Source organism: Schistocerca serialis, chromosome 5 (genome assembly GCF_023864345.2).
Source record: "Schistocerca serialis cubense isolate TAMUIC-IGC-003099 chromosome 5, iqSchSeri2.2, whole genome shotgun sequence".
NCBI lineage: Eukaryota > Metazoa > Arthropoda > Insecta > Orthoptera > Acrididae > Schistocerca > Schistocerca serialis.
This window is the reverse complement of record NC_064642.1, coordinates 550,245,661-550,262,840: the sequence shown is the minus strand read 5'-3', so window position 1 is coordinate 550,262,840 and position 17,180 is coordinate 550,245,661. Positions and strand designations below refer to the sequence as shown.

Sequence of the window (17,180 nt, the reverse complement as noted above, 5' to 3'; positions counted from 1 at the left end):
ATGTCCTTAGGTTAGTTAGGATTAAGTAGTTCTAAGTTCTAGGGGACTGATGACCTTAAAAGTTAAGTCCCATAGTGCTCAGAGCCATTTGTAAAAACAAGATGGCTGACAGTGGAACAGTTGAAGGTGTTCCTGGCAGTTGTTCTTAATCTTTCAGAGGCGGAAGGAGTATCAGGAAGGGAAAAATATCAATAGATATATTGATTGAGTGAGGTGGGGGGGGGGGCTATGGGACCAAATGACTAGGTAATCTGTTTACTTATATGAGCCATGTTTGTTTTTTAAGTAAGTACCGTTTTGAAATTAAAAAAAGACGTGCTAAGATATCTCAATAATTTTGTTTTTACATGAAAGCCTGTACCTTAATCTATGCACTGACGCCATTACAGTCTGATTCTTTCTTGTTTACGTTGTGTACTGAGTGTTAAAGATGCCTCCAATAATCGTGAGTCCCACCGACTGTGAAGTATGGGCTGTTATAAGATTTCTTAGTGCTAAAGGCCTAAAAGCGATTGATATTCATCGTGAGATCTGTGCAGTTTACGGAGAAAACATCGAGTGATGGAATGGTAAGAAAGTGGGTGAGAGCATTTGAAGATAGCCGCACAAATGTGCATGATGAACAACAGAGAGGGTGTCCTTCGCTCATTAATGAAAGTTTGGTGCAGGAAGTGGACAACAAGGTGAGAGAAAACAGGCACTTTATGATTTCCTCCTTGCGGGATGACTTTCCTAATGTTTCTCATAGTGTCTTGTATGGCATTGTGACCGAGCACTTGAATTACCGAAAATTGTGTGTACGTTTGGTACCAAAAATGTTGACGGATGTGCACAAAACCAAACGTTTAGACAGTGTATTGACTTTACTTGAGTGGTACCCCAATGACATTGATGATTTCTTAAGCCAAATTGTTATGGGTGATGAAACATGGGTGTCCTACGTCACACCAGAATCAAAGCAACAGTCCATGGAAGTTGAGCAAGGGTATCGTTTCGCTGCAAGACAATGCCCGTCTGCATCTGGCGAATCAGACCAAAGACCTCATCACATCTTTTCAATGGGAAACTCTATATCATCCTCAGTAAAGCCCTGATCTAGCGCCCAGTGACTACCATCTGTTCCTGCACTTGAAGAAACACCTGGGCGGTCAGCGTCTTCAAGACGATGATGAAGTCAAAACAGTGGTTAACAAGTCAGGCGGCAGACTTCTATGAGGAGGGCATTCAAAAACTGGTACAACGTTATGACAAGTGCCTCAATATTGACGGAAATTATGTAGAAAAGTAGATTAAGGTACAGGTTTTCATGTAAAAATAAATTATTGAGATATCTTAGCACATCTTTTTTTAATTTCAAAACGGTAGTTACTTAAAAAACACATCTCATAAATGAAAATAATCATTCCAGTGGTAGTGGTTATATCAGGAGACCAATAAAAAATAAAATCTCTGCCATGTTTCCAACACAATGGTTTATTTTTAAATGTCAGTGATAGAGAAGTCATGATTAAACTAATTATAATATGTGGAATGATAGGTGGAGATCGCTTCAGTGTTATGAGCTTATTTGAAGAAAATGTACTGTCATATGTTTCATTTCAGTAAAGAGGAATGTACACAACAATTTTTTCAAGTGTGCCAACCTTGAGCAGTTGGTTGGAAAACCAACTCGAGATGGGAACATATTAGACATCTTGGTGACAAACAGACCTAATCCTTTTGAGGAAGTTAATCTAGAAGAAGGTATTAGCAATCATAATGTCGTTGTGGCTTCTATGTCAATAGAAGTTGCAAAAAAACCAAAGAAACAACGCAGAGTTTTCTTGTTTGGGAAAGCAAATAAAAGCGTCATTAATGAATATCTTCATAGTCAGTTCCAGGCATTCACTGCGGGACACAAGGATATTGAGCATCTTATGTCGGAATTTAAAGGTATTGTACACCATGTGCTAGAGAAGTATGTGCCTAGCAAAAATATAGGGGAGAGAAAGGATCCACCTTGGTACAGCAAACATATTAGGAAGTTGCTTAAAAAGCAGAGAATTTTGCACAGTTGTTTTAAACATAGTCACCGCCCTGCTGACAAACAGAAATTATGCAAAATGAAAGCAGCTGTCAGGACAATGAGAGATGCTTTCAACAAATTTGAAAGCAATATTTTATCTGCAGATTCAAAAAATAACCCCAAAAAATTTTGGTCGTACGTAAAATATATGAACGCTTCAAATAATTCAGTTCCTTCTCTTGCTGACAGTACAGGTAATATAACTGATGATGAAAAAAAAAAGCCGAAATTCTAAGCGTAGCTTTCAAAAACTTGTTTAAGGTAGAGGACTGCAGGACCATTCCCCCTTTCAATTATCGAACAAACGCAAGTATGGCTGACATAGTGTTCAGTGTATCTGGGATTGTAAAACAGCTAAGATCCTTAGACGCCAGGAAGGCATCTGGCCCAGACAGTATCCCCGTAAGATTATATGGTGACTATGCTACAAATATAGCACCATTCTTATCCATCATTTATCAGAGATCATTGGAACAGCGGAAAGTTCCACGGGACTGGAAGGAGGCCCAGGTCATAGCAATGTAGAAAATCGGATGCATATAATTATCGGCCAATTTCACTGACATTGATTTGTTGTAGAATCATGGAACATATTTTGTGTTCAGACATAATGTCTTTTCTAGACTATGAGAAGCTCATCTGCAGAAACCAGCACGGTTTTAGGAAACATCAGTCATGTGAGACACAGCTGGCCCTCTTTGTGCATGATATACAACAGGCTCTAGATACCGGCTCCCAGGTGGATGCCATATTTCTCGACTTTCGAAAGGCATTCGACTCAGTTCCACACTGTCGCTTGCTCCAAAAAGTGTGTGCTTACGGTCTATCCGATGACATATGCTGTTGGATAGAAAGTTTTCTAACAGACAGGGAGCAATATGTCGTCCTTAATGGGGTGACTTCAACAAAAACAAGCGTAACTTCAGATGTGCCCCACGGCAGTGTAATAGGTCCGCTGCTTTTTACAATTTACATAAATGATCTGGTTGATGGTTATTCACAGCGGCATTAGACTGTTTGCCGATGATGCTGTAATCTACAGGAAAGTAGTATCACACAAAAGTTGCGAACAAATCAATGAGGATTTGCAGAAAATAAATGTTTGGTGTAATTACTGGCAGTTATTTCTCAGTATTAGTAAGTGTAACCTACTGCGTATAACAAGGCAAAAATCCTCATTAATGTAAGAGTACAAAATAAGTGCCCAGTCTTTGGAAGCAGTAACATCAGTCAAGTATCTGGGTGTGACCATTCGAAATGATCTCAAATGGAATGATCAGATTACACAAGTAACGGGTAAGCCAAACTCTAGGTTGTGGTTTATTGGTAGAATCCTGAAGCGATGCAGTCCTTCAACAAACGAAATAGCTTACAATACATTAGTTCGTCCAGTCTTAGAGTATTGTTCGTCTGTATGGGACCCATACCAGTTGGGTCTGATTCAAGAGATTGAGAAGGTCCAAAGAAGAGTGGCAAGATTCATGACATACATTTAGCTATCGTGAGAGCATTACAAATCTCATATAAAGTTTGAAGTGGGACACACTTGCAGATAGACAGCGCGCTAAACGGAAGGGGGCTGCTCACTAAATTTCGAAATCCGATCTTCACTGAGGATATAGAGCATGTATTATTATCTCCAACTTTCACCATTCAAAGATAAGGGAAATTAGAGCTCGTACTGAGGTGTTCAGGCAGTCGTTTTTCCCGCGGGCGATCCATGAGTGGAACAGACGGGGAGAAATATGACTTTGGCACGAATTGTGCCCTCTGCCACACACTGCTTGGTGGCTAACGGAGTATATATGTAGATATGTATTTGTCATCCTGTATTTTTGATAATGTCATAATTGTCATGTAAATTGCAAAACTCGCTCCAAAAATGGTGCTGAAAAGAACCAACTTTTTTGTTTTCATTCCATAATCACTCTGTTATTTGAACGTGAAAACCACTATCATCATCAGCATCTTATATTTCTCAGAGGACCACTCCTTACCTCTCTTTTGCTAATTCCAAGTGATTTCAGATGTTCTCAGGTTGACTTAGCAGAGCTAAATGCATTATAGACATGGTCTATGGTGTACATACTCAGATATTGTCAGTTTGAAATAGAGTTTAAAAATGGGTAAGAATTATTTTGAAAAATAATTATATTTTAACTGTGTTTTTAACATCAGTTTGGATACTAGATGTTGTTTTTATGGACAACGAGACGCTGTACTATATTTTAGCAGCTTTCGTGAAACAAGATTATTTACATGTAGTAATAAACCTACACTAAAGTGTTGGTATGTTAGTGCTAACGTAGTTATGCACTTCTTTATTTTACAGGAGGACATAAAGTCATTATGTTCACATGTTGTGGAAAATTTTGGTAAAGTGTTAGATGATATTGATTACGTGCAGACGTTCAAAGCCTTGAAACTGAGATATGATCAGCGACAAGACAAACTGAAAGATCGGGACAGAGCTGCACTTGACAGGTGAGTTTATATTTAAATATTAAGTAATTTTGATTATGGACTTTGATTTTGTTTCCTGCAATAGTTGCTTTATGATAGAAAATCTCTATTCAGGTATCAAAACATTTACACTCCAAACATCTTATCTCTACCTAACACCGTTTCAAGTAGGTACTACCCGACCACGGTATTATTGCGCTAGGCCTTCCATGGCAGTTATCAAAAACACGCATTGAGGTTGCAGTAAATACATACAGTGTTGCCTAATAAAATGCACTGCACTGTGAGTGATTTTAAAACAGTTCTGCAAGTGCTATCTAATCAAATATCATGATAAAAACTCATGATAAACTGACCGAAACACCTTCACTCCCAGGTGCAATAATATTGTAGTCAACTAATAAGTGACCAATATGTACATAACCCATTTGGAATATTTTGTGTTGGATGATATAATTGGTTTCAAAATGCCGTAAATCAGTTTGGCACTGGCTTCAAACAAATGATTACACACTGTTCTTAAAGTTTTTCAGTATATCTTTTGAATATTAATCATCATAGTATTTAGGCATCTGTTAGCTGCTTCTGCATCATTGCATAAAATATCAGTATGAGTTCTGAGTTTTATGATAGTTGAGTTGAGTAATTAATAATAAGACAGATACAAGCATTATGATGAGTCCCTGAAGTCATTTTATTTTAATGTAACTAACTGTGTCTAACAATTGCAAAGTTATGAATTTGGCAAAAAGGATAATGATATAAATGCTCACAGCTTTGGTTGTGTAAGTTAAAGTAAATTATAAATGATATAGGGAAGTTCTTGTAGCATATAATACTTTAGGGTTATAGGAGACCACACACTGAAAAAAAAGGAGTGAGTTATCAATACGCACACACAAAAGAAAGGGAATGTGATAGCTTTCAGAATTATCCTTTGATGAGTCACACACACACACACACACACACACACACACACACACACACACACACAGAGACTCGCCTATGCCCCAACATGGTGCCTGCTAGACTAACAGTGCCAGTGCTGTTTTGCAGCAGGTGGACTAGTTGTGATGGGAGCAGTGTCAGGTGGGTGGGTCGAGGGGAGGGACTAGGGGTGGGTGGTTAGCAGTTCAGAAGGATGCAGCCTTTTTGCCAGCTAGGATTGCAGTAGGGAGAGATGGCAGGCAGGTATATGGGCTGGTATGATTGTAGCGACAAGAGGGAAGCAGAACACACTGAAGACGACATGGGGACATGAATTGGGAGGATTGACAGGATGTGGGAAGGCAAAACTGTTGGAGGGATGGTCCAGTGACCATGGGCTTCCTGAGATTGAGGCCAGGATGATTATGGAAGTGGATTGTGTGTTGTAAGGGTAACTCTCATCTGTGTTATTCAGAGAAGCTGGTGGTGAAGAGAAGCATCCCAATCACGTGAGCTGTGAAACAGCCATTGAAACTAATCGTGTTGTGCTCAGTTGCATGTCGTGTGGTCAACTTTGTTTTTGACAACAGTTTGGCAGTGGCCATTCATCATAGTGGAAAGCCGATTGGTAGTCATACCAGCATAAAAGGCTGTGCTTTATTTACAGCAGAGTTGGTATATGACATGGCTGCTTTCACAGGTGGCCCTGTCTCTGATGGGATCAAATAAGTCTGTGGCATGACTGGAGTATGAGGTGCTGGGTGGGTGGACAGGGTAGGTCTTACACCTTGGTCTGTGGCAAGAGTTTGGGAGTGGGAGTGACTTCGGGATGGACTAGGATGTTGTATAGGCTGGGTATGCAAGAGAATGCCACATTAGGAGGGTTGGGAAGCATCTTGGGTAGTATGTCCCTCATTTCAGGTGATGTGAGAAATAATGAAAGCCCTGGTGAAAAATCTGGTTGAGTTGTTCCACTCTAGGGTGATGTTGGTTGATGAGAGGGGCACTCTTTTAGCTAATTCTTGGGGATGGTGGTAGGATATGCGGATTGTGAGGCTATGGCAGGAAAAGTCTGTTTTGTGAACCAGATTTGGGGGGATATTGCCTGTCTGTGAATGTCTTTGAAGGGCCTCCAGCATAATGGGCAAGGGAGACGATGTCACTGCAGATGCCTCATCACAGGTGCCTCCTTTTTATGACAATGATTTTTGGTGTGGAAGGCGTGGCAGCTATCAGTGTGGTGGTTAGTGGCATTAATGTGGACAGCCTATACACCTGTAGATGATGAATCTGCAGTGACAAGAACTCCTTTGCCCAGTATGCTGGATACCTCGCAAAAGCCTCCACAGACAGCCAATAGCCCCACCCTACTCACACCTAGTCCCAAACAGATTTACTGTGCCATATCCTCACGCACCTCCTGTTCTCCCACCATTCCCAAGAACCGTTCTAACGGTTTCGGCGATAAGAGAAGTGGTGCAAAGGTGTTTCGCGAACTTCACACTTCTCTTACTACAGTTGACTTACGTGAAACATTTAGCCGATCCTCTTCTCTGGATATGTGGCTGCGTCGATCTCCATAACTTCTTCTCCAAAGAAATAATGGTTAGAGGAACCAAAAAATTACTAACTCTCTCTCTCACTTGAAATAACTCAGTACTCTCATCCTTTCAGTTCAGCTCAAGTGTATTTTCCATTCCACAAGTTTCATATAAGCATACAAATGCTTGCAAGTCAACTACACCAATACCTATTAGATACAATTAAATATAATTACAATTGTCAGGTTTTAACAACCAAATAATTTATAGACATCCCATGCATCTTGCTTCGTTCAGAGCTAATACATGAAGTAAGTTAAAAGTCTATAGTCAATTATTTATTTATTTATTTATTTCCCCCCCCCCCCCCCCCCTCTCCTCCAACAATCACATTCACTAACACAGCAAAGAATAGCATTTAATTACTCCGTGTCCTCTCACACAGTGTCTGTGGCTCTTGCGGCAAAACATCCAACCTACACACAAAAACCGGCGGTGCAGTAGATACGTTTCCGCTCTCTTACTTACTTTTAAAATATAGGGTGTTCGGGACGGTGGAAGGCCGAGTGTCTCTAGAATTTACACCAAAATTCTCAAGTCACTGCATATCCCTCCCCTTAGCTCGACTTCGCGATATTTTAAACATATTCATTATGTACTTTAATATCTCACATAATGCTAATTTACATTTTAATCAGTATACATTATATTTGTTTTAGTAATCATGTACTTAATATCGAGCTCTTCTTTTTTTGTTTTGATAATAACTATCTGAGCATTTCACCTAATGTTGGAGTTAGGAATCATGCGGACAACATTCTTGATTTCCAATCACAAACTCCAGGTATAGTAGACACCTAATTATTTCTTTCTTATTCTAATTTTCTGTACTATTTTTTCTTTAGTACGTAATAGTTTCAATACCTACAGTAGCTTGTAGTCTGGCGGAACTCTGGGGAAATGAAATTGTTTTTTCCAACACACATGAACATAAAACATAATAATGCTAGTGGAATATAGAATTCAAGTTTACCAGAATAATTCCTACAAAATGTGTGACTTCTGCCACGACACTGTCCTTTTCCCTTTAGGAACAGTACCTATACCTTACATATGGGTTGACCCTATGAGTGCACTTCCTCCTTCTGTTTTGGTAGGTACGCCCCTATTAACTCCCTATTTTCCTATGGTACAGGTGAATCCCCTTCTTGGTGCCTCTGTTCGCACAGTATAAGCCAGTCTTTCTCAGGTCTTGCCTATCTGCCCTTAACATCCAATAAATGCTTACTTTTGCCTTTGAAGTCCCCAAAGGAAATCTTAGCAACCCCTATGGAACGGCAGATGGTGAAGAATCAGTCACACTTGTTTGCAAGGGTCGTTTGAAAGGTGGTGTGTGTGTGTGTGTGTGTGTGTGTGTGTGTGTGTGTGTGTGTTAGTGTAAATCATGCTTTAATCTGTAATACCCACTCCCTTCCAAAACCAATGCAAACCCTCCCATCTTGTTCACATTTCATAAAAGGTATAAAATATTCTATACTAAATAGAAAATTATACACTACGATAGAATAGTTGTTTAGTCATTTAGTTTATACTATATTTTTATACACACATAAACGATTATGTTCAGTGCATGTCGTCTAGATATCATTATGTTTGAATAGTATCATCATATGATGTTTTCCACTAATACTATTTACTATTCGTTGCCTTTCATGTTTAGAGATCGCTGTTTATCTGTGTTTCTCTTAAGTCAGTTATCTTTTAGTCATATTTAGTTTCCTAGGTACTGATATTATAGGATAGTGTAAGAATTCAAGAATTAAGATTTGAAGGAATTCGGTGCAGAAAAAACAGTGCAGAAGAAACACCGAAAACAACTCAGGATCCGATGGTTGTCACTCCGCCCATTAACACAGAAAGTTAATGTCCCTGGGGAAAATGTGACTCTGCCCAGATCCCATGGATATGACATTAACTTCACCCGATTACTTACTGACCAATACTTCTCCCAGTCCCTCTCCTTGCCTCATACCTTCCTCTCCCTCTTCCTCTACCCACCACAACCAGTCCACGTCTAACCGGCACAATTGAGGGGCATAGACACTTATGTGTGTGTGCGTGTGCGCGTGCGCGCTTTACTGTAACTCATTGACTAATAACTCCAGAAGCTCGCAAGTTTCCTTTCCTTTTTGTGTGCCTTTCAATATTGTAATGCTTCTGCTTTTCGGGGAGTGGTCTCTCTTAATCCCAAAATATTAATGTACACTATGGTCTTGCAAGATTTAGAGGGAATCCTTTCAAAGTTGCGAGGGTTGATTAATCAATAGGGACGGAGTTTGGGAAAGGATACATTATGAACAAAAGCTCTTTCACTGTTCCAGTGTGACCACTCAGCACAGCATCAATTCAAATGTATCTCAGGGTGTACACGACCCGGGAGATCCGGGAAAAACCAGGGAATTTTTTCATCTGGAAGAAAACTGGGAAAATCCTGGGAATTTTTTAGAATTCCAGGAATTTTTCATTGTTTTAGTTTTCAGTTAAATTTTTGTAATTTTGACTTGTAAGTACCTATACTCTAACAAAGGATATTATTGTATCCCACTAGTCCAGAATAATACTGCAGGAAAAAACATGAACGAGAGAAAAAACTAAAATAAAACTCAAATTGCAGAGGAAATGCGCCATATACAACAACAAAACACAGTGCTAATGCAAGCATCTGCCTAAAGCAAAATGTGTCAAAGGCTTTAGGAAGACTATGCAATGCTTCATAACAACAAATTGCCTCCGATGAGCTTGACGTCACAACTGTTCACATTAGATTCATTTTAGCAGTTATGAGGAGGCTCCTGCACATACGCAGTTGAGTCATGTATGAGTAGTAACTTCTCCCGCTTCTGGTTACAGAAATGTGGCTTTTGGCTGTGTAAGCAGTCACAGCAAGCTGCTACTACATGCAACCATGACAAATTTTACTGGTGCGTTCGAGCTGCCAGATCCATACACGCGCAGCAGGCCCGGATCTAGGAAGGGGGGGGACAAATCGAGGTATCTGGCCTGGAATGCAATTTCGGGGGGGGATACATATTCTTGAGGGGAGAAACCTTGTTTCACAAAGAGCCTTGCATCCAGCGCACATTTGTCTACCGATTATTCACATAATTTTTGAAACCCATCCCTGTTGATTTTTGAATGTGTGCATAGTGTACATTATGTGTCTGTCAGGGGAATCCTCGTCACATCTAGAAATAAACTTTCCTGCAGGCAAAACGGAACGGGGCTATATGAGCTGAGCGGAGTAAAGCCGAACAGGTGAACACCAATCGCTGTCTGATTATGTGGTTGATTGTGTTTGCAAATAATCAGCGTTGTTATAATTACTAGGGAAATCCATAGATTCAGACTACCGGAGTGGAAATAAACGACTAATAGGCATCAGAAGATCAGACATTTATGTCATTAAAAATTTTACTAGCGCATTTGTGTGACATATCTTAAAGTGTAAAATGCACAAAAAAGATCAACATTAAATGTGAAAGCTCAGCCCCTCTTGCAGCTTTTTAACTATAGAGACCAATATTATATGTGAAAGCTTTTCTTTTCTTGTAGCAACACTATGTATATTAACACATTGCTGTCTGCACGTCTTGTACAAATGTATTCGCTTCGCGCCGGCAGCGCTAATTTGGATTACTTGGCTTGTTGCCGGCCATTCTTGGGAAATTATAAGTTGTTAAGTTTTAATAATCTCATCGTTAGTTCTCATAAGTTCACAACCCTGTTCCTCTACTTTCATAAAATTCTGAAGATATACATACGTAAATAAATAAAAAATTTGTTTGTTTCATATACTTCTTTATTTGCATTGTCTTTGGTACTTAGTATTTCTCTTTCGTATGATATGCAGCAAAACAGTCTCCAAGATATAACGCAACTCTACAAGACTTGTACGTTAAGTTCGTTGTTCTCCTTTTTTTTGTTTTTGGAACATACATGGCAGTTCCTTCATTTCCATATATTCATCTCAGAAATAGCTGTTAGCCGGAGTTGCTTTATGTGACAGGAAAGTCTGTCAACCGGATCATGAAGAGACGTACGCGATGTAGTGGCAACCTCCAAGTTTTGCTCAGAAGCAGGTACATGGTCTTTTATCCATGAATCAGACACTTTCAATAAAAAATCTTGAAACGGAGACTCATGTGGTCTGTATTGAAATATTGCACGATTAAAGAGGTACATGCAAAGTTTTTTAACCATTTTATAATTTTTCTGTATATAGAATAATAGCTCAAATATTAGTCTGCCCGATCCATTCCTTTCATGTACGAGGGTCAGTCAAAAAGTAATGCCTCCTATTTTTTTTTTCTACGTTTAATTGTCAGGAAATTTAAATGCAATTACATAGGTTGAAAACCACAACATTGAGGATCATTTTGTCATTTTTCAATGTAATCTCCGCCCATCTCTACAGTTTTGGTCCATCTTTGAACAAGGGCATGTATCCCAGCACGGTAAAAATCACAGCTCTGCTTCCTAAGCCATTCACGCACGGATGTTTTGACGGCCTCCTCATCTTCAAAATGAATCCCACGATGAGCTTCTTTTAGTGGCCCGAACAGATGGAAGTCTGATGGTGCCAGGTCAGGGCTGTATGGGGGATGAGGCAAAACTTCCCATCCAATTTTGACAATCTCGTCAGAGGTGTGACGACTGGTGTGTGGTCTTGCATTGTCATGCAAAAGAAGAACATCTGCCATTGATTTTGTTGGGCGAACTCGCTGAAGACGTGCTTTAAGTTTGTTGAGGGTTGTGACGTATTGAACAGAATTTATTGTGCATCCCTGCTCCAAAAAATCAACCAGAATCACACCCTCTGTATCCCAGAAAACTGTTGCCATAACTTTCCCTGCCGATCGCACAGTTTTGAATTTTTTCTTCCTCGGCGAGCTTGTGTGACGCCACTCCATTGACTGCCTCTTTGATTCGGGTTCAAAAAAATGCACCCATGTTTCGTCCCCGGTCACAATTTTTTTCAGAAACTCATCTCCCTCCAAACGGAAGCGCTGCAAGTGTTGGGAGGCTATTGTTTTCCTTGCCTCTTTATTCTGATCGGTTAACATTCTTGGAACCCACCGTGCACAAACTTTTGAGTACCCCAATTGTTTAATAATCGTGATCACACTGCCTTTACTAAGAGAAATAATGCGACACACTTCATCTGCAGTCACCCGACGGTCACCACGAATGATGTCATCAACTTGCTGAATGTTGTGTGGAGTCACTGCACTCACCGGCCTGCCGCTCCGCTTTTCGTCAGTCAACGGTGTTTGCCCTTCAGCTTCCTTACAACGACGAACCCATCGTCTAACAGTGCTGACATCCACTGTCACAACACCATACACCTTCTTCAGTCTTTCATGAATGCGTATGGGCGTTTCACCTTCTGCATTCAAGAATTCAATCACACAACGCTGTCTCAAACGAACATCGATGTCGGCCATCTTACAAACTTCTGCTGTGCTGCCACCTGTTGACACAGAAAGTTACTACTGCAGTGGATTGCAGAAGAAGGTTTGAGGAATGGCGCCAAATTCAAATTTTTCACTTAACTTAATTTCTTTAAGTAGAAAAAAAATGGGAGGCATTACTTTTTGACCGACCCTCGTATTTGTTGTAGTCTTATACACTTTCAGTTTTTTTTTTTGTCTTTTTTTTTTAATTGTGTAATTGGCTTTTCTTCATTTTCTTTGAATGTCAATCAAGGTGGCATTATGTATTGTATAGATCATTCGTATCGTTTTAATTTTTGAAGCTCTCCATATCTGTGCGAGTACTTCACCATTCCGTTGATGACAAGCTTCAAACACATAGACTTTCGCGCTTTAATTTTTCCGGAAATCCCCTATTTTGCCATATCGTTCCACAAACTTGAATTTTCTGTTCAAGTAACTTCTATGCATGTTTTACACTGTTATAATAATCATCCCTGTAGAGGTGATGCCACTTTCCATAAGAAGGTCTCAATAGTTCCATCAGTGTTCTTTCTAAAGGCTGCCCAGCACCAGAATATATCTTGAATGGGGAAATGTATCCCGTATTCGAATCGCACAGCATCCGAATGAGTATGCCACATTTCGTAATTTTCGACGGATTGTCAACTTAAAAATTTAACTGTCCACACCACAGTATCATTCCTTCATCAATTGATATGTTATGACTTGGATTAAAGGTTTCTTTAAACTTTTTGGAAAAATAATCAATTATGAATTGCACTTTGAAAAGCTGGTCAGCATTATCCGGTTTATTGTTGTTGTCAGAAAAAAGTAAAAATGATAGTATTTATCTGAATTGGGTGCGGGACATCTTTTGCGAAATATCAGTGTGTCTGTCAACGGATTCTTTGATCAATAGTCATTGATCCTTGCTTTTCTTACAATTCCCATAAGGATAGCAAGCTCAAACCATTTTTGGGTCCCATAACATCGACAAATTTGGCATTTTTTAAATCCAGTTTCCTTCTAATGCAATTTTGACTGTAGTACTTGTTGGTTTCATTGCTAATATATTCATATAGATCATTCCCAGTATATAATTCTACGATATCCTCAACGCTCTGTGTATCTTTGGGAAATATGTTTTAACCCGGAGATCCTTCAAATTTGTTATTTGTCCTCAGTAAATGAAAGTCTGACCACTATGCACTGTCTTCTTCTTCTGATACATCTGAAGCAGTCGGCAACCGTAGCGTTTGCTGAATTCTTCTTGGGTGTATTTCACTATCTTCTGACAATTCTACTTCAGTTTCATTTGTTTTGATAGTCAGCGTCTTCTTCCCAATCAGCCAAGTCCTCTGGAACATCAGACAAGACGTCCGTGCATTCATTGTAAATAATCATATCGTATCGTCTCTTTCGTCTACCATGATGAAAGGGCACAAGTAATCACGAAAACAAAAAACTTGTTGACTTGTGTAACCTATTGTTATGTAAACAAAACACCAACAGAATGCAAAAGATACTAAAGTGCTGCCGCCAGCCACTGTGCAATACTACGCTCACAACACCACTGTGTTGTTGCCAGCTACGGAGCGATACTATGCACACGACGCCACTGTGGTGTCGCCAGCCGTTGACCGCTATTTCGCACATGATACCACTGTGGTATCGCCAGACAGCATAGTGTTAATTTAAAACATTAACTTTTCCTGTTTGTGTGTCTGCGCTACTTAAATGTGATGTTGCTGTTGGCTGACTACATCACGTGTTCTAGGCTCTGAATATCCACTGTCATCAGCTCGCGAGATCATGTGACATGAGCTATGACTGGCTTACAAAAGCGCATCACAATCTCGATTTCAATGGTTCGGAAAGTAACTTGTGGTGTTTGTTGGAATTCGAATTTATACTTTCATAGTACAAAAATATGCAGTGTACATGTTGCTGCACATCAAAGATCTTTCCAAAACATGTTTTCTCCCTGAGTTTCATATCCTAAAGTGCCTGGAAATTCTGTGCCCGTGTGTAAAAACATAACCATTCAAATGATTGAGAAGTTTTACAGTTCCCAGGAAAAATATACTGTCACTAAACAAGGAAAAAGTGTGTTTTCATCTGGGAGAAAGTGTATTTTTAACCAGGAAAAATCCGGGAATTTCCCTTGCTTGTCTGCGTATACACCCTGTATCTGTAGTTTTCAATTATTATGCTGGTCATTCATTGTACTCTAGAAATGTACTCATCTTGTAACCTGAATCTGACAGAAAAGCAAACGAAGGCATTTGTAGTTGTGAAAAGTCATTCAAAAAGTTATACATAGAGTTTGTTACCATAAATGCTGTTGGAGAAGAAAGCTATTATAGATTAAATTGTCAAATTGGACTGTGAAAAATAAGCTATTTTTGTCATACAGTGTGCCTTCAATACTGCGAAATAGTAGATACCGCAGAGATCAGCGCCAGCTTGAAGAGGAAGAAGAAATTTGGTTCAATGAAGATGATGATTTTGACGATGGTGAAGCTGTTGTACCTGCAGCCAATGATATACTTGGCAAGAAGCTGGACACAGATTTGGACTCCATAGGTAAGTATTTACAAATGTGTAAATTTGTCCAAAAAAATTAGTCATTGGTAAATTTAAGCAGAGGTTTAATATTATACAGTGGAACTTCAAATTTTACGTTCTCCAGTGTTACACTTTTTGTGATTCTGCACCATATATTCTTAGCCCCCAGTGAAAAACCCATAATGCTAAAAATTCCCCAATCTTACATTGCTTCCTAATAAGGTTTATCTCAATTCTAAGTTCTTACTCGATGTCTCGTTTAACTTCATCTCGTTTTCTTCTTATTGACATTTGATGTGACTGAACAAGTTATAAGTTGCTCGAAAGTAAGATGATTTGCACCACAGATGGTTGCTGAATTAAGGGAATGTTTTGGGCCATTGTGGAGAGAGGAGATGTGAGAGAGGAAATGCTGGGGTAGTCCACTCTGTTTTGCCAACACAGCTTGTGACGTTTAGCTTCACTGCATAATTATGATACAACTACTGCTAAGTTGCAGTGTTAATGGAAAAAACAAGACAGTCGACGCAAAGCGTTGCAGACAGAGCCAATATGTGACAAAGGGGCCCAGGCACCACCTTTTCTTGTTCCACTTATAACTCAGTCTCATCTTTTTGCATGTATTTCCAGTGTACTGCATTCAGTTAACAGTATCAGTCATCAACCTTTTAAATTCAGACACTGAACCTCAAAGAATATGCCCAGTCGTAATGAGGAAACATAGCCCATCTCCGGCTAGAGAACTCTTACTGGCTGACGACGTGTTAAGTCATCAATAGCCAGTGCAGCCACCACACCACACTAACAAATGTAAAATGAGCTTATCTTCTGGATGTGTGGAGAGGAGGAGTGACCCTTCAGTGACAGGAGTGCAAGTAGTGGTGAAAGCATTTTGTGAAATGCTGAAAATAAACTTTTCGTGCAGATGATGTGCTATGACAGAGATGTCACATGGAAATAGAACAATCGTTTTGCAATAGCACATTTTATAGACCTCCGTATTCAAATCTGATGTGATACAGTTGCAACAACTATATACACTACTCATGAATATACTTTGCGCCACACACTGTAGATCATAAAAATTGGCAGCAGTGATAGAGGGCATGAAGAGAAACTGTGTGAACTATAAATATGAAAAAAAGCTCTGGTGCTACAGTGTACAGAAATTCACTGAGCTAGCTTCTAATAAGCTTCTAACATCTCAGTTGGGAAGTAAACTCATTTTTTCACATCTCTGCTCCTCTCATCAAGTCTGAAATAACACTTCAACAGTGGTGAGCATATGAAGTGCAGCTTGTAAGAAAAGCATTAAACAATAACAGTAATGGTCACAAAGTATGTGATTAAGCAGATATCTGCATTTATGCTTATGGTTTAACAACTTAGCTACTGTGATGTTTTTGGTTTAATTCAACATGTTCATCAATTTTTGCTTTTTTCTGGGTGAGCACAAAGGATGATGCGTCAAAAATGCATGTTTCGAACGTATAATTTGTGGTCATAGCGTGTCTGAAAAGAGCTCGATTATCATGTACGCTGATACCACTTTCAATTTTTTGGAGAGTTTTTTTCTTGCTGTCACACATCAGTGATTTTTTTGTTGTTGTAAGAACTGATGAAATTTATTACCACAAAGTAGTGTTTAAACGTTGTATTGTACATTTAATTTCCGTACTTAGACAGATTTTATAGAAAATATTGAAGAGGATTGCAATTTTTAATCATAACAACAATTACATGTGTTTTTTCTCATGTTTTGGGGATTTTAATATTTTCCTCAATTTTGCAGTTTTAAGTCTGGACCACATGAAAACATAAAATAGGTATTTGACACAAATTCTGTCTTGTAAGGAACACGGTTGAGCTGCCTTGGACAATGTAATGACAAGAGTCATGAATTTATTTTAAGAACAGTCGGAGGAATGATGTGCAGTAGTGTACTGAAAACTGCATTAAGTGAGTTGGTGTGGGAGTTTAGGCACTGAGGTCTGTTGTTTGAGAGGAGTAAGCTTCTAATATGGCTGTGAACCATTTTATGGCATATCCTTGTTTATTCCAGGCTTGTGTTCGACTTTTAAGTTACTAATCATTAATCTCTCTCAGCCCACGCCTTCTCTC

At 39.3% G+C, this 17,180-nt stretch overlaps 1 protein-coding gene across 3 annotated transcripts in view; it reads left to right on the top strand.

The window, feature by feature from the left end:
• Positions 1 to 17,180, top strand: part of LOC126482311 (serine/threonine-protein phosphatase 4 regulatory subunit 3) — a 137,239-nt gene that overhangs the window by 116,139 nt on the left and 3,920 nt on the right. For all 3 annotated transcript variants that reach the window (XM_050106351.1, XM_050106349.1, XM_050106350.1), the window contains exons 15-16: positions 4,398 to 4,549; positions 14,908 to 15,077. In XM_050106351.1, the coding sequence (XP_049962308.1) occupies positions 4,398 to 4,549; positions 14,908 to 15,077 (322 nt within the window). The remainder of the gene's footprint in view (positions 1 to 4,397; positions 4,550 to 14,907; positions 15,078 to 17,180) is intronic.